The 20,613-nt window shown below is 43.4% G+C and overlaps 5 protein-coding genes across 5 annotated transcripts; 3 read left to right on the top strand and 2 right to left on the bottom strand.

Moving 5' to 3' along the window:
* Positions 1–5,528: 5,528 nt before the first annotated feature.
* On the top strand, positions 5,529–7,211 carry PHALS_06161 (Major facilitator superfamily domain, general substrate transporter; the record flags this gene model as incomplete). The annotated part of the gene is made up of 1 exon (XM_024719402.1): positions 5,529–7,211. One exon carries the CDS (start codon positions 5,529–5,531, stop codon positions 7,209–7,211), a length of 1,683 nt encoding a protein of 560 aa, XP_024584704.1.
* A 225-nt stretch (positions 7,212–7,436) lies between these two features.
* Positions 7,437–11,078, bottom strand: PHALS_06160 (Phosphatidylinositol kinase (PIK-K); the record flags this gene model as incomplete). The annotated part of the gene is made up of 2 exons (XM_024719400.1): positions 7,437–8,118; positions 8,182–11,078. The coding sequence occupies 2 exons, from the start codon at positions 11,076–11,078 to the stop codon at positions 7,437–7,439; spliced, it is 3,579 nt and encodes a 1,192-aa protein (XP_024584703.1).
* Positions 11,079–14,459: 3,381 nt separating this feature from the next.
* PHALS_06159 (RxLR-like protein) lies at positions 14,460–14,924 on the bottom strand (the record flags this gene model as incomplete). Its single annotated transcript, XM_024719399.1, has 1 exon — positions 14,460–14,924. One exon carries the CDS (start codon positions 14,922–14,924, stop codon positions 14,460–14,462), a length of 465 nt encoding a protein of 154 aa, XP_024584702.1.
* A 2-nt stretch (positions 14,925–14,926) lies between these two features.
* On the top strand, positions 14,927–16,241 carry PHALS_15146 (uncharacterized protein). The gene has a single exon (XM_036407204.1). It carries the CDS (start codon positions 15,098–15,100, stop codon positions 15,398–15,400), a length of 303 nt encoding a protein of 100 aa, XP_036263450.1. The 5' UTR covers positions 14,927–15,097; the 3' UTR covers positions 15,401–16,241.
* Positions 16,242–18,175: 1,934 nt separating this feature from the next.
* Positions 18,176–18,553, top strand: PHALS_06158 (uncharacterized protein; the record flags this gene model as incomplete). Its single annotated transcript, XM_024719397.1, has 1 exon — positions 18,176–18,553. One exon carries the CDS (start codon positions 18,176–18,178, stop codon positions 18,551–18,553), a length of 378 nt encoding a protein of 125 aa, XP_024584700.1.
* Positions 18,554–20,613: the final 2,060 nt, after the last annotated feature.

Genomic DNA, 20,613 nt, shown 5'->3' with positions numbered 1-20,613 from the left:
ACAGTACATATTCCATTACACTCTCCACCAATAAAATGCGGAACTCGCGGGGAGTTACACTAATTTCGCCTTGTTTGTGACACTGCACAAAAGGGACCGCCCAATGGACAACAGCTGTGCCTGAAGTTCCACTTCTTTCCTTGCATGCTATCCTGATATCAGAGAATTCTCACTCGCGCCAAAATTAATGAAATTAACGACATCCCAGCCAAAAACGGGATCTTCGCGACTTTGTTGCGAGTAATTGTCTTCATCAGTTGCTGTTTGAGCTGTCTCATGGACACTAGGAAGGCTGTAAGCGACACAAACTGGGCGCTGATGGTATCCCACTTTGACTTCTGCATCGTGGTCGTACTTTGCATTGTCAGGGGTGATACGACACCCTAGGTAAAGTTCACTTTGCTGAAGACAGGCAGATAAGCGACTTTCTCTCATTGATGTACGAATAAGTACTACTACTTTGCGAAGCTTTTGCCATATACCCAAGTAGTACGGATTTTTCAACCGCTGCTCCTTCAAGGGCTAACCATACATCCGATGAGTATCCGTTGCAGCTCCACATTAGCGCTGTTAGCACCTTCTGCAGTTTTAAAATGTAATTACGGCGTGATTTGGTCGATATATAGTGAAAGCTTGAGTACTTAACCACAATACATTTGATACAATTACTATCAATACCATAAACTAAGACTAAATGAAATTCACATCTAATTTTGGTGTGGTTAAAAATATTTATCAGCTGGTATTCATGACAATGACAGATTTCAGATCGGATTGGTTTTGTTGCATGCGTGCGCCGCGCGTCAGAAAAGAAATACAGTTTTAGTTTAATAATTTTTGCATACAATTAGCATCGATACTAGTTGCAATGCTTGAAATATATACTCTTGAAATACGAGAGCTAACGTTATCTTTTCTTACGACCGAGCATCTTGGTCTGGTTACTGACAGGACCAGTATCTATGCTTGTTGTTGTTGCAGTTACTTGCGCTCGAAGCTTCCACTATGCAAAGCAGACACCAATTCTATTGCATTGATTGTGATCTAGAAAAGAGCGGATCACGTCCTACTTCATGATTTCCTGAAAGGTTCATAAATATTGATAGCAAAAGAAGTATAATTTGCATTTAATTGATCTTGAATTCATTCTGAAAAATTTTCACAACTGAAAACAAAGCAGTTGCTGTTAAAAATTTTCGATTTAGTTGAGGATTAAACGCATAAACCCATTCACTGTGCGTTGTTTATAGCTGAAATCGTTCTCTTTGAGCATCAGCCATGACAAACCAGTTGCATCTGGCAGCACTCGTCGTCAACTTTAAGACCGAGTGATAGCACGAGTAGATATTTTGTAGTTCACGAAAGTTGCTCGCCAACCTGTCCTAGAGTTACAAGACATGTTTATACGGCTTCAATCTGTAGATGTTCTGTAAATATACCCCGCAAATGGTAGTTCAAGGGTCGAGGAGGTCAGCTATTCCCTCACAACGTGCATCAGCTGTAGAATACAGTGGTGGACTCCACCAAGAACACTACAACGGGACATATTAATTTGGCTCTAGCAAAGATGATTGGGCTAGGCTCCCATCCGGTTGAACACTAATTTGGAAGTAAATCTCTTTCTAATTCATGAAAATTGAGGGGCATAGATTCGACTATGCTTTACAAGCGACAGCTCGTTATTGCAGCTGAGAATCAGGGCGCAAGAAAGAACGCATATGTGCAGTTCATCGGCAAACTCGGTACTTCCAACATGAAGAGTAGAAGCAGTTGTCGTACGCCTATCAAATAAACCGCTCAAGCCCGAAATACTTAAATACTTCTCAAGAAAACGACAACTGGCGAACTATGGCCATAACTGGTTAAGTATCATAGCCAAAATAGTGGTAGCCAATCATATGGACCAGCAATGTCATCATCTTTAAAGGGCTTTGATCAGGTGAGATATGCACGGAGGCCATCCGAAATCTGCCAAGTCTTGTTCTGTGTGGAGATGGCGGGCGTAAATCGAAAGCGATGGAATGCGCTCGTGACTCAACTTGTTGAGCTTTTTTGCTGTTGGTGGCTAATCACATGTTAAAACTCTGCGTCAACGGGCGAACAGCTTTAAACGGGTAATTTCTTAAAAATCCGTATTTTCGGCAAGAATTGGCGTTACGCTTGCTCTTGAGGTAAGTCAATTTGGGCTTCTTGGGCCAGGGCCAGCTCGCCGGTAAGACCAGCATACGGCTTAGAACTTTGTTGCTACGACGGAATAGAGCGTAGCTCTGCTACAGGGGATGGTAGGGAAAGTATTCCGTCTGCGACAAAATTCATTTGTCTGACAAGGTCAAAATAGCAGGATCGTGGCGTAGCTTTAATAACGTCGCCATGAATGCTAAATATGCTTGAACACTCCTTGCAGAACATCGAGTATGACTCAGCGGTGCGGAAGTGAAAAGTTCGATGTCGGGTATTCGTAGCATATTATGAAAAATTACCGAAACTGCGTGGGTTTAGTGAATGAGAAGAATCGATTGAGCTTATTATCTTACAACATATTTCTATGTATTTTGCCTGTCCCTAGTGTTGCTCTCGTATGCCTTGAGTCTTAGCATTGCATCACGCAGTCTTCTCATGGCGCTCTGTCTTATTGAGATAGACTCACCCAAATTACTTGTTGTGGTAGCCGGGCTAATACCAGCAAGTCAATTTCAATCAATATATTTTTTCCGTTAGGACAACGCCATTCAACGTACCGTCCAGACCGCTAAATCATATTGTAGGACGAGTAGAGCGTTCAGATGCAACTTATTCGTTATTCAACGCATAAGTACCGAGCGTGAGTAACTCGCTTTGGCCCCGCGATTTCTCCGCGCAAGTGCTTTGGAGAATATGCGAGTCACGCGGCCCGTGTGCCAATTTGGGTGCGGATGGTCAGCGGCTGACGTATCCATTTGGTGTCGAGAACTTTGGACAATGCACGCCAATACTTTGCTGTAAAGCTCGGACATCTCCCTGATATAATGGCTACCGGCAAACTATAATTTTCCCGAGGAACTTGAAGATTCCACGCACTCTTGCGCTAAGGTAGCCACTCATTAGCGTAGTGCACACTAATTTAACCAGCAGCTAAGTGTGTACCACATAAACTGTTCAATGGTCCTACCATTCCATTGCAAAAATAACTTGAATCAATCCACATCTGTCATGTTTTTTAATCACAGCAGTAAGACGAGCCATGTTGTTCAGAGAGCTTTAAGGATTACAACAAGAGGATTATTGAACAAGTCAAAATAGCGATCAAAGCTTTCGGCGTTCTACCGGGACTGGTCAGGGGTGCCGCCGCATGCGGTGAGTGCTTAACCCGCTCACTGCTTTAACACGTGTTCGCAAATATACTTATTCACTTCACATATCGGGCTACAAAGCAAAGTGCTCACCGAATAGTACGTCTTTTTTGTTTAAGGTGGTCAGACAACGAAATCCCATGTACCTTGTAGAGTTTCCGGTAATTGTATTCCTCATCGCGAAGCAACATGACCCGCTGAATGTCGTGTAATACAACTACCTTTAGTAAAAGGCAAACCGATGCAGGCGTGCAATTACTCGCGTTGATTAAGCGACATCTGAGCTGCCAAGCTCCTTGCGACTTATAGCCATCAGCTGCGGAATTCGTACTACGTCAAACTCGTACGCTGTGCGTACCGCCTCATCATTTGGCGACGTTACCATTGTGACATGCGACAATTTATAGCGAAAGTGCATTCTTCACCGAAGAAAACCAATTTGTCTTTAACCTTACCTCAAGAGTATATTTAGTAGAGATGAAAACCATCTTGCCAATCTCTGTGAAAGATTCGTTGACGACGTCGCTGTGTGCAACGACGCAGGATATGAATAGGTCACGAACGGATAAGAGCAGGATTGGTGCACCCTGAACTTAATGAGGGACGTTTTGTTGAGGAGATCCTTGACATTACTGAGCATTTTATATTAGCTGCTTTAATCTGGCGAGACTCAAGCGCAATCACGCATTCATGCCCTTTGGAAGCAAATTTCGGCAAATCGCAGTCTACCTAGGTTGAAACATGACGGATGGATTGGAATCAATTCGGAAAATCCACATATTAGACTTTATTACGGCCTTGTTAGCAAATTTTTCCGCCGCATCCCAACCGATTTTGATATCTTTTTACGAAGATAAATGAATTGTCGTGTCGTATCGGGATTGTTTGCGCTGTACTTGCGCAATCGTTGGCAGGACGAAGCTGCATATTTGAGTCGATATGGAGCAGTTGTGTCGGCCAATCAGCAAACGACATTGTCGTTGCGTTAACTTCACACAGGCGACGACTACTATGATAAAACGGCGCTGGTGCAATATAACTTCTCTTTTGCAAAATCGGCCATCCCGCTCGAAGCACCCACCGCAGTGAGAAGGATGTCGTGTCTTTCATCAGCAAGTGATAACGTCCATTTACCATGAAATTTGCGCTGAACAAAGAAGCGAACCACGCTACATCCTATCAAGGACTTAGTGTCTGCACAAAATCTTGGCTGCATCGTACTTGATGTACGCATGCAAATCCACTTGCCGTTCACCGATCTGACACAGAATACCCGCATCGAGTGGGAATGTTTACATAGTATTCACATACGCACTTGGTGCTTCGCACGTAAGAAATCAACAGTTACGTTACAATGCCGGATATTTCTATAGTAAACGCACAACCTCCACATCTACTTCGGTCACAACTTTTCTGAGTAAAAGAATCCTTGCCACCCACACGCGAGATGACCTGTGCTCCAGATGGCGACCCGTCAAACAACAGTGCTGACTCAGTAGAATCGCCAAAATTGTGGCAAGGATGCAGAAGAAGCTTTGACCCATAGAGCACGTCCACAAATTCACAGAGGATGGGTCGTACGATTTACTTATAGATGGAACCGAGATAGAGATTTCATCTGCCTCTTAATTCAAGAATGATATTATAAATTGTGTTTTGCCTAGCTTATATTTGTCTTCGACTGTCTACAATGTTAAGCCCCACTGTGTGAGGTAAGCACCTTTGCTGTTCTGTGATCCTCTTCTTTATAGAGTTTCAGCACCTTCATCCGGTCTGGGTAAAATTAGTGATACTTCATCGTGGGACTTTACTTTAGACGACCTTTAATCCTTGGTTTTTCGTTAGAAGTACAATAGCGACAAAAGTGATTGTGCGCATACATACGGTACGTACTACGTTACAATTCCCACAGGTAAACCAGATGCAGTAATCTCTGGAGAATTTAGACTGTTGCGATGCTGTCTATTACGTCATCGCGGATAATTGTAAGAAAATAACATTTTTTATCATTATTGTTATTGTTCTGCTACTTTCCTATAATTTGATCGGATAAATGCCTAATGCTGATTGGCGATAATTAAGTTCTGCTCGTCTTTGGAAAATTAGTCAGATTCTGATTGGCCGCCTATCCTTTTGGCTTATCGTCAGAGTGAGGAGCATGCAGCCAAACTTGTTGTTATCTTGACTGACTCGTTTCTCATGGAGCCCAAGGCCGCCACGTCCCCGCCTGGGCGTCTGCCACGACTTAATCTAGATGAAACACTCGATGCGTCTATTGGATCCTTGTCTTCTCCTGACAATGTGATAACTAGCTCGACAGAACAATCCGTCGACTGCAAAGCAAAGTCCACAATAAAAGCGCTATCACCACTGAAAGAATCTGCCAAGACGCGACTCCGTAGTGAAACCAGCAATGTCTCGCAATTCTCCAAATATCGCCAATTCTGCAACTGGGTGCAACACTTACGTGATACGTTTGGAACTGCTTTCTTGGTACTTAGTACAATTGTGTACGTCGTTCAAGGCTTCTCGAGCTTTACGGTTTTAGCGATCAATTACTTTTTTAAAGACAATTTGGGTCTGCAACCAATTGAGTCGCAATTGCTACACATGATCACGAAGATTCCGTGGAGAGTCAAGCCAGTCTACGGTATTCTCTCGGATAGTTTGCCTTTATTTGGCTACCACCGAAAGTCGTACATCATGCTCTGCAGTGTCTTGCAAACGACAGTGACGCTAGTGATGGCTGTGCCAGACCTTGTTACTACACCAACGATGGCTGTACTTATGCTGATGCTACAAAGTCTGTCAGTAGCTGTTATTGACGTGGTGATTGACGCTAGAGTTGTCGAAATCTCTAGACTTGATCCTGAAAATGGTCCAAATGACCTGCAATCATTGTCGTGGGTAGCTACATCTTTAGGTGGCATGCTTGGTGCTTTCCTATCTGGTCCCGCTACGGCATGTTTGGGCGTACGTGGTGTCTTCTGTGCAGCAGCTTTGGGTCCAATCACGACTTTACTATTGTCAATGTTTATGGAAGAATCCCAGAGTACGCTGAGCAAGCGCGATTTTGTATCGTCTGCAACCAAGCAACTTCGACAACTCAAGATTGCCATTTCCACTCCTGTCGTTTGGATGTGTGCATTGTGGGTCTTTATCTCGCATGCAATCAGTCCCGCGTACACTCAAATTTTGTTCTTTTTTTCTACTGACGTGCTGCATTTTACACCCGAGTTCTTAGGAACTGTCTCGGCTATTGGCTTTATATTTTTAATGGCAGGTACAATGCTGTACAATACTTATTTCACGAATGTCTCGTTTCGAAGAATATTTTTTGTCGCACAATTATGTCTCGCTCTCGTGTCGCTTGTAGACGTTGTATTGGTAACACGTCTCAATTTAGAAATTGGAATACCAGACAAGGCGTTTGTATTGGGGGACCACGTGGTGGCAGATGTTATTGGTCGTCTCAAAACGATGCCGATCATGGTACTTTGTGCTAAATTATGTCCTAGGGGGATCGAAGGGACTTTATTCGCGCTCCTCATGTCAATTTCCAACCTCTCATACAGTGTGAGCGAATTCTGGGGTGCATTTGTTTGCGATTGGATGGGAATTTCGAAAGACGAATACGAAATGTTGTGGTTGGCTATTGTACTTCGAAGTGCTTTAAAAGTGGTGCCAATCTTTTTCCTCTTTTTAATTCCATCGTCAGATCCACAAGATTTGATTGACAAAATGGATTTGGGCTCACCAGTTCGCGCCAATCTAGAGGATGATAATGATACTGTTGGCACAATTCGAGAAAATCAGCAAGTGGATACTTGCTCACCCTCTGAACAAGTGGTCTTGAATAGCACATCTGCTGTTATAGTCTAGCAGTTGTGTAAATTTAAATTAAGATGTTGAGACTTTGTTATTGTCACCACACTAAAGACTTAGTGATACATGAATTTCTTAAGATCTAAAACTTAGCTTGCAATTCCTGTACTCTGACGACTTCTACCCGCCTTTAAGAACTACTGGTTTATAATCAACTTGTTACCGACACGTACGCTATGCTACTTAATCAAAAAGACTTTGCGAACTAGCTCAAAATCACGTCTACAGAATTCCAAGACAAGCTCGTTGGTACTTGTCATACCAGCGTGTCCGCCAATTGTTAATGGATTGGTCAATCAACTGGTTCACAAAGACTTGGCACGCACTCGTTCGAGCGCCCGGTTTCAGTCGCATTCGAAGGCCTTCAATAACAGCTTTCTTGCCACCAGCAAAACACGGCAAGTCTGCATTGCCCACAAGCATCATCTCAACAAGAAGCACAAGCTGATCCATGTTGCGACGCAACGCCAAATATGCACGAATGCAAAGTGAGCGAAAATACCGGAAGGTTACGCTGCTGGGACCACCCATTAGCTCAACAAATTCGTCTGTAAGCTTGAATGGAGCGCGCTCAAAATTCCAATTGCTACCGGGGCTGTTTGTAAGCAAAAAGCCAAAGTCGATGTGAATAACGTGCCCATCCGCGTCAACTAATATGTTGCCATTGTGGCGGTCCTTGATTTGAAATACGTAGCAGACGATTGAATAGGCAGCAAGACTTTCGACAAAATTTTGTTGTGCTCGAGCAAAGCGTCTAGAATCTTTGTCACCATGGAGTCGAATGTAGAAATCTAAAAGAGACGTGTAGCGTGAATCGTTGCGCTTAAGTGAATCAAGAGAAACTGTGTCAGGAACAGCTTCAATCAAACCAGTCTTTGCAGATGTGGCGATAACGTTATAGGGTCTAAAAAGGATAAAGACAGTCAGACTTTTTGTTCAATAGCAAGCGCTAGCATAGCAATTGTACCTTAAGGAGAGCGGAAGTGAATACTCGCGAAAAATTCGGTCACACTGGGCAATTAATTGCGCTGCAAATTGCTCTTGACGCAAATCATCATTGCTTTTTACGATGACTGAGAGGAGGCGCCATCCAGGATGATCTCCGAACGGTGAATCACGGCGAATCCGTGCTTCCTTATCTTGCCAGTACTCTCGAAAAACAACCTTCGGCGTTTTACTTTCACCTAACTGATGTATCTCTCCATTCTCCTCATCGACGAGTGCATCGCAATCTGTCAATTCAGATTCAGGATCTCCGTTCGAAGAATCATCTTCCAAATCAAATCGTTCTCTCCACACCAGTGGATCCTCAAAATCAAGACTTACACTAAGATCACGTCGTAACTTTTGAACAGAAACACTATCTCGTACACTAATGTCGGACACACGACGTTCACAAGTCTCAATTTCTCGAGCACATACGCTTTGAGGAGATGAAGTTGCGTCCTCAGCTCTTGTCGTGGCATACTCCGATTCCGAGTCAATCGACGCAGCTGTAGGTTTCCGGAAAAACATAGATACAAATGAAGCTGCTGGTTGTCTAGCAGGTGATGGCTCAGGTTCGAGCGCATAACTCTCCTCGTCTGAAAATATGCATCCATTAGAATCTGTATCTTCGGCGTCGCCTTCTTCTGCCTCAAGAACAACCGATATTCGTCCTTCATTGGGTTTTTGCGAAAACGCCGAAGTCGCGACATCCTTCTCCATGAACTCAAGCGCCATTTTGTTTCCTCGTTTCGTCTTGTCTGCAGCGTTACAAATTACTTCTGGACTCGGTTTGACTAATGTTGCTGCGTTTGCAGATACTTCCACCTTTTCTTGCAGCTTGTTTGCAAAAATGGCAGCTACCATTGGTCTGTTCTGCTTTGATTTCTCTTTGCCAGAGACAGAAATATTTACTGCGACGGGAGCTGGAGCTGACACATCCGCGGTTTTCTTGGAGAAAATTGAAAAGCGACGTCCTTTCTTTACCGGTGAAACAAAGTTATCAGCAATCTCTGGCTTGGAACGACCGGTTTTGGTACATTCCTTCTCACTTTCTGTTTTCGAGTGTGAAATGACCGACTCTGGCACCTCCAACGATACAGTATTGTCAGTTGGTCTCCCATACATCTCAACTTCGGAGCAAAAAGTAGCATTATTTTTCATATGTTGCATTTGAAGACCATTGAGTTCGTCATCAGCTTCTTGCTTCGTCATATCAGAGCACAAAGACGAGTGAACAACCTTTTCTCCAAATGGAATCGAAGCGCTTAAAGTGTGCCGACGCAGCTGCCGATAAGATTGCGGCAACTTCCATTGTTGATCTTCTCCATCAATTGGGCACTGTTCACTTTCGTTTAAGCCCATCATAGATCTTTGGTTACCTTTCTCATCTCCGTTTCCTTCGTTACCAGTCGGAGTTGCCACGTCTTGACCCTGATTCATGTCATTTATTGACGTAGGCGACGGCTCACTTTCCGTGTAGGTACTACTGGATACTGGCGAGTTGTCTTCAGAAAATTTTGGCACCAAGTTGGTATGTTTCAACGGAAGTTGGAGGGAATAGACCCGCGATTGGTTTAGACTAACTTTGGATTTTCGCCTCTTACGTAGACTTTTCGATATTGTAGTACTTGATGACACTGAGTAATCCAGCACTTCAACACAGAGGAAGTAAGGGACTCGTTCCTTTGTTGAAAATGTAAAACACTCTTCGATTCGGATACCTTTGACGCGATGATATGAATTTCCAATCGGCAAGTAAATCACATCAGAGGGCAGCATTTGGGCTTCAATATCCATCAAACCTCTGCGTAACTGGTCATTACGCTGAGCACGAGGCGTAGGAATAAGCTGATCAGCTAAGTCTGTCAAAGCTTCTACAAACTTAGGCGTTTGCTGAAAAAGCTGCTTTTGCTGTGTATTTCCTTCATATAGTCGAGCTTCGTGCTGCAGCTTGTTTCGTTTACCAAGCAAATGACCTGCAAATGCCTCATCAGTTTCCAATATTGAAGCCTCCAGATCAGTATCAGTCGGAAATATGATCGATTTTCTCTGCTGTAAATTTTGCGGTGTCACTGCAGAAACTTCTTGGACACAAAGACCTCTATTCATTAGTAACGCTGGTACTCCTGCTCGCATGCCAATTGCGTAGAGTAAATCAGACATTTCATGCCCTGCCGACGCTGTGAGACTCAAGTATTCCGAATGATACTCTTTTGCATCGTTGCAAAAGGAGCGTAAGAACCACGTTAATCGATGTGCAAACGGCAATGATTCGCCACTTCTTGACATTAAAAAGCACTCGAGTTGATGTTGTTTGGGATAATTCCCGTGAAGGAGAAAGGTACAAAGCTGTGGGATGTAGAATTCAAATTCGATCGCATTAGCATCGTAAGTGCTGTAGAGCTCTTGAATGACATCTTGATGAGCATAAAGCTTGAGTAACAAGTAAAAGACCTCATCCGATGCTTCACTGTGCTTTGGTTGACTCCCTGCTAATCTTTCCATTGCAATGTGAAGTTTTTCGTCCCAGAAACGACGAAATATTTCCACCTGCTCAAGTTCCTGTCGTGTCTTTGTAAGAAGCACAGAATCACGTGGTGTCGAGTCTGCAGACGACGTACGCGTGGTATCCATCGTACTTGATCGTTCCTTAGTCTTCTTTTGTGGCTTATTAGCTTTACGAAAGACTGAGTCACGTACTTTAGCTGGTAATTCGACGATTGAAAAGCGCGATGGTGGCTCTGACAAACTTGACGAACGCCAATCACATTCGTCTGCGCCCCACCCTTCACTATGATTTTCATCACCGCTTTCATCGTGAATGTGTAAACAAATTAGGTCTTTCATCGTAGCGACAGACGTCTCAGTCTCCTCCATCTTCATCACCCCCATTCGATGGTTTTGGGGGTAGAGAATATTGAGTACTGGGGGTCGTAAAATATTCCTTGAATTTGTATTGGTCCGTAAGTTTTTGATTTTATCGCTCGCTGCAACGGACGGGACGGTTTAGAGAGATCACTACCGTCTCTGCACATTGTCCTGCGCCTTTCACTGATAGTCAGTTTTTCGTTTTCAGACCTCGAGGTTAAGCTAGTTAATTTCATGGTTGAGACCTTCCGCTAGAGCAGATGGACGGACTATGAGAAAACTTAATGCATATGCTTCGAAACATTCGATGATTGCCCACCGCAATGTGCACTTTTCACTCGTATGATTCGACTACAACGTCTCGTACTTCCACCGCAATCGCGTGTAAAGCGTGATTTTTTTCTTCCCTAACACACACAGCTGCACGACGCTCAACTGACTTGTACAGTAAAAGGCAGTCTCCTGACATAAACGCACGAAACGCTAGCCAGTCAGTGCCTACGAGTTTTTGAGAAATTACTACTTTGGCATTAAACATCGAGTCAGCGCTGTTGTCGAAATGCCGAACCTAACCTGAATTGTATTGCAGATCTCAAAATGAGCCTTGTGCAACCTTGCGAGCACGTCCATCCTGCAAGTAATGATCCAGTAAAGTCATGCAGACGTCTACCAACGGGCGCCAATAGTACTTGATACAGTACTATTCGACGGCCCTAATCATGCTTAATGTATATGACCTTTTTTTGGGTTTGTGTATAAATAGCGACTGTAGTATTAATCCAGCCAGTGATTAAACTACGTGTATACGCCCCTTATCTGTTTTATCGGTAAGAAAAATATTAATGCCGTTTTTTGTGTCATTGCACATGCCGAAGAAAATCGTCACCTTTCGTTCTATGTTCAACCAGTAATGTGTCTCGTACCAAGATGACCTGTGTGTGGTATCTCGTGTCCTTGAAGGCACAAATTGTTATAAATCGCCAACCACCGACTTCAGCCCTTATTTCCTAAGTATCTAATACTCGTCCCCCCCGACATTGGTAATGATGTTTTATAGAAGTGTAGAAATGAGCATCGAATTTAAAGTGATGCATTCTTCATGTCCTTAAAAAAATTATGATACTTATGTCGCACTTGTTAGTGACAGGCTACACGTAATTGTACAGCCTAGCGTCTGGAACGAAAGTGGAGCAGAGTATTGAACTTCTTTGATAAAAGTTGACAAGGGCAATGCGAAACGTAAGAGTAATAGTGGTGAGCTACAACATCACTATGCTAGCATGGGAACAATAGTAATGTAACGTCTGATGAGCTCGAAGTTAATCCCGCCTGGAATCGCTACCTTTCTTTCTGAGTGTCGTTTACTGACTCCAAGTGGGTAGAGCTTTACCAAGAGAATGGATAAAGAAGTATGACGAATTCAACACCCAAGCGCATTGATGAAGATCTTGAAAGTTTACAATATCGGCTTGTCGCAACGAGGCGACTCAAGTTTGGTGTCTGCGACCGGCGACCAGATCGCGAGAGTACTATATCCAATCGTATTTATCGTGAAGTTGCCCAACGTTTAACTTATAGCACAAAATACGCTAGTGGAGTGACCGGAGCTGGAGAATCACACGAAGAATACAGCACGGATATGAGACTTAGAAGTTTCAGTGTTCAAGAGTGTACAGAGTTCTTTTGATACCACGATGTTGAAGGGAGAGCGACTGCCGATTTTGGGGGATTGACGATCGGACTATGCACGACTATTGGAAATGTTGGCTACGTACAAACAGTTTGGACATCGCCGCGAGTGTAATCATCGATAACAAAACATGGATAATGGGTCCCTCGAGGACCCACGACTTAAAACGAACGACAAAGGAAAAATGCAGGGAATTGTGGTCAATCTGAGTGTACCGATGCCAATGAAGTGCCTAGAGTAAACATGCGAAGCACAATACTTGTCCAAAGAGGAGCTGAAGCTGGAATTCGTTAGAAACGGATAGTTGATCAAGGGACTAAAACGAAGTGGATAATGCCAAACGAAACAAGACCGAAGTTGTTGTATAAGAAGATGGAATGAGATTTACTTTACACTGAAAGTGGAGCAGGGTAATGTTGTCGGTTGTTTTGATTGTACGGTAGCCTGGATTCGTGCGTATGAAGCTGATTTAACCCGTTAAATGCTGCACATCCTCTGTTTTGATTTGAATGGTGAAACTGTACGTGAGGAGTAGTGAACTTTGCTGATTGCTGAGGTAGTGTCTAACCTTTGCCGGTAGTTTTCATATTTCTGACTAGCTGTGTCTTGTGTTCTTCAACACTCACCAACTGGGGAACAACTTTTGAAGCAGTGCCTTAAAACGGGGTGTATTATTTTGGTGGAGTTTTCGACTTGTCTTAATGCCTTAGAGTAAGCGGAACATGCTTTTCATAGAACTCAAGGTGTTTATTAGAAGATAGACGCACTCAAAGTTGAGGATGATAATCTCGAGCTGAGGTAGTTAAGTTTGATCGCGAACGTCCAAACAGTAGGATGTCTAGAAACTGCTCCGGCGAATGGATTTAAGCAAATGAAACGAGTTGCAGCCTGAAGTACAATTGCACTGATCTACAGAGGATTAACATGATTATATGGTATGATGAATACAACTATAAGTGAGAGTGACTCTCGCTATTACTCTGACAGATTCAGCTTTGTGCATAATAACTCGTGGTAGCAACGCGAGTTGGTGATATGTAAAATTTGAGTCAAGAAAGTATAGGTGGGTGATCTCAAGGAACAATATAACCCATTGGATGTTCGAGCGCTAGATTGGTTACTAATTGTCAAGACGTGAGGATGAAAGCATCTTTGTGATTAAAAATTCTCATCTATGTATTTGCTCGTAGTGTTGCGGTAAAGTATACGCGGTAGACTGTTGCGAAGGAAGACAATAATGCTATGAAAGCAAACACAATGATAGAGAATCAAACGCAATGGCGTATCGTCGCAAAAACAACTAGTGCATCTACAGAGGTTTGTTAATCTGATCGCTTTAGAAAGCGAGTGAAAAAAATTCTTCACGAAAGGTCTGTCTATTGTTCCATCACGTCAGAGGTACGATCAGCCTAACGTGCATTCACCATTCCATAAGTACAAAGGTCTTAGCTGATTTTGATTTATTAGACACGACACTTGTATGTTCTCAATAAGTAGTGTCGAAATGATACAGGTTATGAGAATTGAGGACACGAAACTACAAAAATGACCACGCACACAACTTTCTCTTCTTCGCGAAAAAGCAGCGCATCAGGGAGTTCGAAGCTACACTAGAAACTATAACTAATTTTAGTTGTAGGCATAGTGATAGCGCGACACAAAGATTTATTACAAGATGCACAATCCTACAATGTTGCAAATTAAACACGCCATGACCAGTTGTCTCGATCTTTTGGCTTGGGTTCATCGCTTGAGTCAACAGAATCCCAAGAATCCCGATTACGGATTCGTCGTCGATCATCGCTTGAGTCATCGGAATCCCAGGAATCCCGATTTCTACGTTGATCATCGCTTGAATCACTCTCCCTTGCACTCCCAGATCCAGACGCCGGTTCTTCTTCTTCTTCATGTTTATGCCCATGTTTCTTGTGCTTCTTCTTACCGAATAATGAACGCTCCTCCACTTCAGTCGAGTCTTTGATGCCTTGAGTACCTTCTATATGTACAGACAAATGTCGACGCTTGTCCTTATCAATATCGGTTCCAGAAGATGATTTTTTAAGCGGAGAAGTTGTTAATGAATCAAGCGAAGTGCTGAGTCCGTCACCAGTCGTCATCACCATGGCAACGACAGCAGTAGAGAGTAGTACACTATGTAGACGCATGACCGTTTCAAAGTTTTGAGTTTTGATTCCAGGTCTTGAGATGCTGAGCTAAATAGTATTTGTGATTCAATCAAACAAGTCCGAGATTTTGCACTTCCGCTGAGATAATGTAAAGGCTTGAGCCAATTGTTGACTTAGAACAGGACGTTTTAAAACAACACTTCACTTGTTCTATGTGCACGATCATTTTCTTGAATAGCTTTACGTTACATATGGTACAACTACATATTTATGACGAGAATAGTTTAAGGTGTAAACCAACGCTTTTGAAGACGAAGGATAGCGTATGTTTGCTCGAAGGAATAGCCTGCCGGGTGCACCTGATGTACAATAACATGCTTTTCTTGACAAGTTTGGTTGCCTTATCCGCAGGAACAGATTTTTTTGCCTATCGCCCGAAGCGAGAGATTACGATTGGAAGCACAAAAAAAGTTAGCTTTGTTACCAGTTCGGTTCAAGCAACTTATAAATCGTAATGTTTGCCTATAGGCTATGGTCACCGAAAATTATCGACATAACAATGTCAAATGTTGGGTGACGATGGTGCAAAAAATAGATTCGATATGACAAAGTGAACTTTGTCAAAATTGGTAGATAGACTGCTGGCCCAGGACTTGCTTTCAATCACTTAACCTTCGTCGAAAGCATGATAGTAGGCTGCTTTTTAAGGCCACAAATGGATCGGAAGTTCTGCAGCGCTTTTGTATAGAAAATTAATGTCATCGTATTCATGATCAGTAACAAATCGCTGAGAATTCACTTGTTGTGCTCTAAGTTCGTCACCGAAGTAATTCTCAGAGCTCAAAAGCCCACAAGTTTCGAATGATACACAAGAAAGGAGGTATCCCTATCCAAGAATGATAGCCACAAGAAAAGAGAGATCTCTATCCAAGTAATCTTCGAAACTTGTTTTGCATATTCAGTGGCATCGACGTGTTTATACAGAAGCCAAAGCCATGCGCGCTCTTATTGTGCGATTAGCGACATGAGTGGATTTTTGCAGCATTATTGGCTTTCCAAGGATGCTGCAAGTGGCACATTTACTACTACTGATGTGAAATATTCTTGCGTACCTTCCAAACCAATATATGTAATGAGGTGCGTATCATATTGTCGTGAGCTCACTATCTATTCCGAGGTACGAAAACAAGTGCCATAATGAAGATCAAAATTACGACGGATGAGGAAAAGATAGGAATTCGTGAAGAAGCTGGTGGCGCACTACATATGGCTGGCTGTATGTTTATGATTTAAAAGTACTTTTGTATGGGCTGATTATATATAATCATATGATTTATTTTTGATCAAAAATCCTTTCTGACCAATGGGAAGTGGCCAGTGCATTTCCTTCAGAACAGTTAATGATAATTTGCATTATTCTCTTACATTTCGACAGGTCGCCACGAGTGTGAGCGCACTCATGGAGACTGTACGAAGGAAGTTCATGAACGGAGTAAGCTACAGATGCGAATGTGACCATAAAGTACAATTGCAGTTCTTACAATTGTACAAAGTTTACATTGCTTTGATGTGAGAAGGTGAATATTCATGAATACCAAAATATCAAAATTTATGAAAATGCTTAAAATGTTTTATTAGGAGATATGGTATGGCGCAATAATATGATAAAAATTGGTCTAGTCCGAATATTTGACAACCTTAAACGAATGAGTAAATAGTTTTCTATGTAGATTCCTGGAATCGCTCATGAGTAGAGCGTACGAGCACAACCACTGTGCGATTGTTGACGCAAACTCTCAAATACAACTTTTTTCTGCGCGACGTCAGGGCAGCCTCGTTAAACTTAGAAGCACTTGAATTCATTATTACGACCAAGTCATGAGAGGAGTGTATCCACTGTTAGAATGAAGTAAAAATTGGTCAAGTACTTGCATCAATCAAGACAACAATTCACGCCTAAAGAGCTCTTGCCTATTGCTGGTCCATACTGGAACAGAGAGCTGAGGCCAAGAGCTAGTTGCTGAAATGGCTGACCGGGAGGCACACACCAGCTTTTAGTATGCGCTGGTAGTACATCCGAATTGAGTCAACTTTACGCTGCTGCGAGCTTCCAGGCCTTTGAAGACCAAGCCGTACAAATGACCCCCTTTTAGGCGAGGGAGGTTAAATTACCGTGAAATATGCCCAGCTACGAACAAAACAACAACGCCGCGCTTGCGGTCTTCAAGCTGAGAAAACACGGTAGAACAGATATTGGTATGAAGAGTTTAAATAAAAAGCTTGGGGCGACAGCTAGCGCGATATTGTCTGGTATTTCGGACGCGCTCGGAGCGGCTGAAGCATTGCCAAGAAAGCCGTGAGCTAGCGGGCTCTGTCCTGGAGTAAGAAAATTTAGTCGCCACAATAGCTTCAAACCCTCTCCAGGAGGCAGACATGGTGACCATCTTCATAAAATATCTTCGAATGGGTATGACCTGCGTTTTTACCTTCTAGGTCATTATCTCGTCGGGAGGGGGTGTCGCACCGAACTCGGAGTACAAATTCGAACTGCAAGGACCTAATGAATTACTGGATGTGAAAGTTCTTTACTTGCGCCAGAGGCGAAGGACTTCAGGCATACAATGGAGTATGAGAGAGATCTCTAGACTGCTCTTTAGCTCCACAGTACCCGTATATGGTTGACCTTCGATTGTACAATTATCGGTGCCTTGTCTATCACTTCGCTTTATGCTGATTGGTACGAAGGATAGATCACCATACAGAAGCGGACGACAAACCCCTAGCAGTTTCACATCGAGTTCAAGTAGGCGCAGGATGGCTATCTGTGAATGAATTGGCTCATGCCTCATATACAATGGCAAAATAGTTAGCTACCGATATATCTTAAAGAAATTTTTAAAACATGACGGCTTGATGAGAGGGCGGATACTCCATTGCTACGCATTATCTCATGTACGTTATGGCTTGTTGCATTGTAGCATTGGATCAGCGTGTGGTATGTGTCAGCAGGGATCTCAAGTACAAATACTGTGAGCGACACGTGGTTCTTTTCTGGGGGACTAGATCGGACAGGAAAAGTCATACTGTTAGGTGACCGCTATGTATCGTTGGACCAAATTTAAACGTGAGTTAGCACACATTTGCGCACATGTAAACCGTGTCAAAAATAAAACCCTCATCGCATGCATCGGCTCCCATACACGCAATGTAAACCTAGGTTTTATCACACTTAGATGATACAAAATTTTTATAAATGCACTTTAAATTAAGACCGACATGATTTTACATGCATGGCAATTTCGATATCGAAAAATACAAAGAAGAGGTTACTAAAAAAAGCCCTCAGTTTCGCTCTTTTGTGTAGCGGCCAATCTCATTATCTGTGCATTGGTATTCGCAAAATTATTGAGCCAAACCTTTTGCTTTGCTATATGCTCGACAATTTCGTTGCGTCTGACACATGCCAGTTATTTACATCTTCATACGTTCGCTTAATGGCACGTCATAAACACATGAGATGCCTCACACGCGAGAATCATGCACCCGGAGTCGCCTTCATTATGTTAGTTTCAACCCATAGTTTGGCATTGAGCCAAATGCCGTATACGCGTGTCCATGAATTGAATTTGGTTAATTCATCCACCGAGCAAGTCGTTTCAGTTCGTTAATAGTCTTGTGTATATTATGGAAGATAAGACTCGGTTGGGGAGACTTGAGCTCGGAAACAGACATTTAGAATCAAGACATAAAGTGTAACGGGGTTACGCGTACCTTAATATACAGGGTGGGTCACACAATGGTGTGGCTTCACCTGAATTAGAAGCCACAACGTGGCGGGACTGCCAGTTGTTATAGATTTTAATTAGGTTCTACTATTTAATCAGGAATACCTACAGATTTAGATATAGGCGGCTCTGCCGCAAATTAAACAAAAGAAATACAGTTCGGTTTGATCGAAAGAGTATATTTGCCTTGGTTCAAGATTTGAGTACTATTGGAGGAAGCGGATTGCGATCCGCTACTCTTATACTGTTTCTAATATGATCGTGAGGTCCGTGACCTTAGCTTAGCTTCTTCAAGCATAAAGCTACGGCAGCCCTGCTGCTTTTGGTAGCACATGTAGTCAACCTATATCTGAGTCGTTACGACTGATCCTCTGTGGGGATGGAGCAATTCTCCTGATTGTTCCAGGGCACGCTGGACGGTCTGAAAAGCTGATGACCCTCGTGCAACACCTTGCCTCGCAAGGTCCTGGAGCGACAAACGCGCGTATAGAGGCGTTTTGAGTTATTAACGTGTTCTGCTAGAGCAATTAAAGTAGATGGTGTCGGCGCCGCTCCTGGTAAAACTTTGGTAAGTCATGAACCCACCTCGGCTGTGAAGCAGAAGCAGTATTGGCGCGGGAATTAGACCGGGACGATCAACATGCTATAGATTGGTGCGTCCGACTTGTCGAACACCATAGGTGTATTGGACGAGAGTCCCGAGCGTGGCCCGCGGGCTGAACGAAGAATGGCGCGTAACCACTGTGCACTGCTCACGTTTTAAAGCAGCTCCTGCATGCCAAGAGTGATGATGTACATTATTTAAAGCCGCAGGGCGTCGACCCTGACCCAGGGTGTGTCTACATTAGACTATAGCGCATAATTATATATCTTTGCCAACGGTATGACGGGGTAGGAAGACGGCAAAGTCACTCTTGAGGCTATTCCTGCGGTAGATGCTCTTCTTGAGCTGGATAAGATATTCTTCAAATAGTTCGACAGTGCCATAAGGGCAGGTGACTTATCATCATACGACAGGACGAGAAAGTCAACTTGTCGTCGCTTTTTGATGAAGCTGTCCTGGAGGACACCAAGATAAAGCTGAACGCACGAAGTAAAACTTCGACCCTAAGGAATCCCTCGTATCCGTACTGTCCATTGTCAAAGGAGTAACAGGACGTCGTTTCCAACGACCCGCCGTCGGACCCACATCTGGAATGAGGTAGATTGACCTGGTTCTGGGAGCCAAATACTGCATAGCACGCCAATTGCTCCTGCCTAAGTAGCAGTGTGATGTCACTCATGCCCTTTTCCAAGCAACGCACGACGCAGAAGTGGTGCGTGAAAGCAAGTCTCCCCATTCGACACCCACATTTTGTGTTTATTAGCCGAACGGCAAGGGGCGTATCGTTTACGCTTACGATAAGCACAACGCCGCCACCATTCCGGCACATCGGCCGATTCCTAGGAAGGATGTTCTTTAGAACAGCATGGTTAGCTGTACATAGTACATAGCACCGAATCGACGGATACGCGACTAATTGTGGCTCCTCATGATGAATTTAAAATAACATATCCTCTATGAGGCCCACGACACCCTACTCAATGTTCACCTTGATCGTCCTTTCAGCGTCGTCTGTGACGCTACGGACTTTGCCATCGGCTGTGCACTGCAAGCAAACTCCGAGGGGCAAGATCGGGTGATCGCGTTCAAATCTCGACAGCTCAAAGCTGCGCAGAAGAATACCCAGTTCATGACAAGGAGCTACTTGCGATGAAGTATGCACTTGTCAAGTTCAGGGTTCACCTGCTCGGCTTCAAGCCATTTGTGATCTATACAGATCATGCGTCACTACGTACTGCGATTCAGTCGCCCCACTTCTCGCAGAGGATGACTAGATGACTATCCTTCTTTGCAAAATATAACTTCGAGGTGAAGTATAAGCTGGGAAAGCAGAATGCTT

This window comes from Plasmopara halstedii (genome assembly GCF_900000015.1).
Source record: "Plasmopara halstedii genome assembly, contig: Scaffold_2956, whole genome shotgun sequence".
Taxonomy (NCBI): Eukaryota; Oomycota; class Peronosporomycetes; order Peronosporales; family Peronosporaceae; genus Plasmopara; species Plasmopara halstedii.
The sequence above is the reverse complement of the archived record's forward strand: the minus strand, read 5'-3'. Positions and strand labels throughout refer to the sequence as shown.

Bases quoted from the DNA above. Each gene is read 5' to 3' on its own strand.
- PHALS_15146 (XM_036407204.1), top strand. From the start codon at position 15,098: ATGTGCACGATCATTTTCTTGAATAGCTTTACGTTACATATGGTACAA.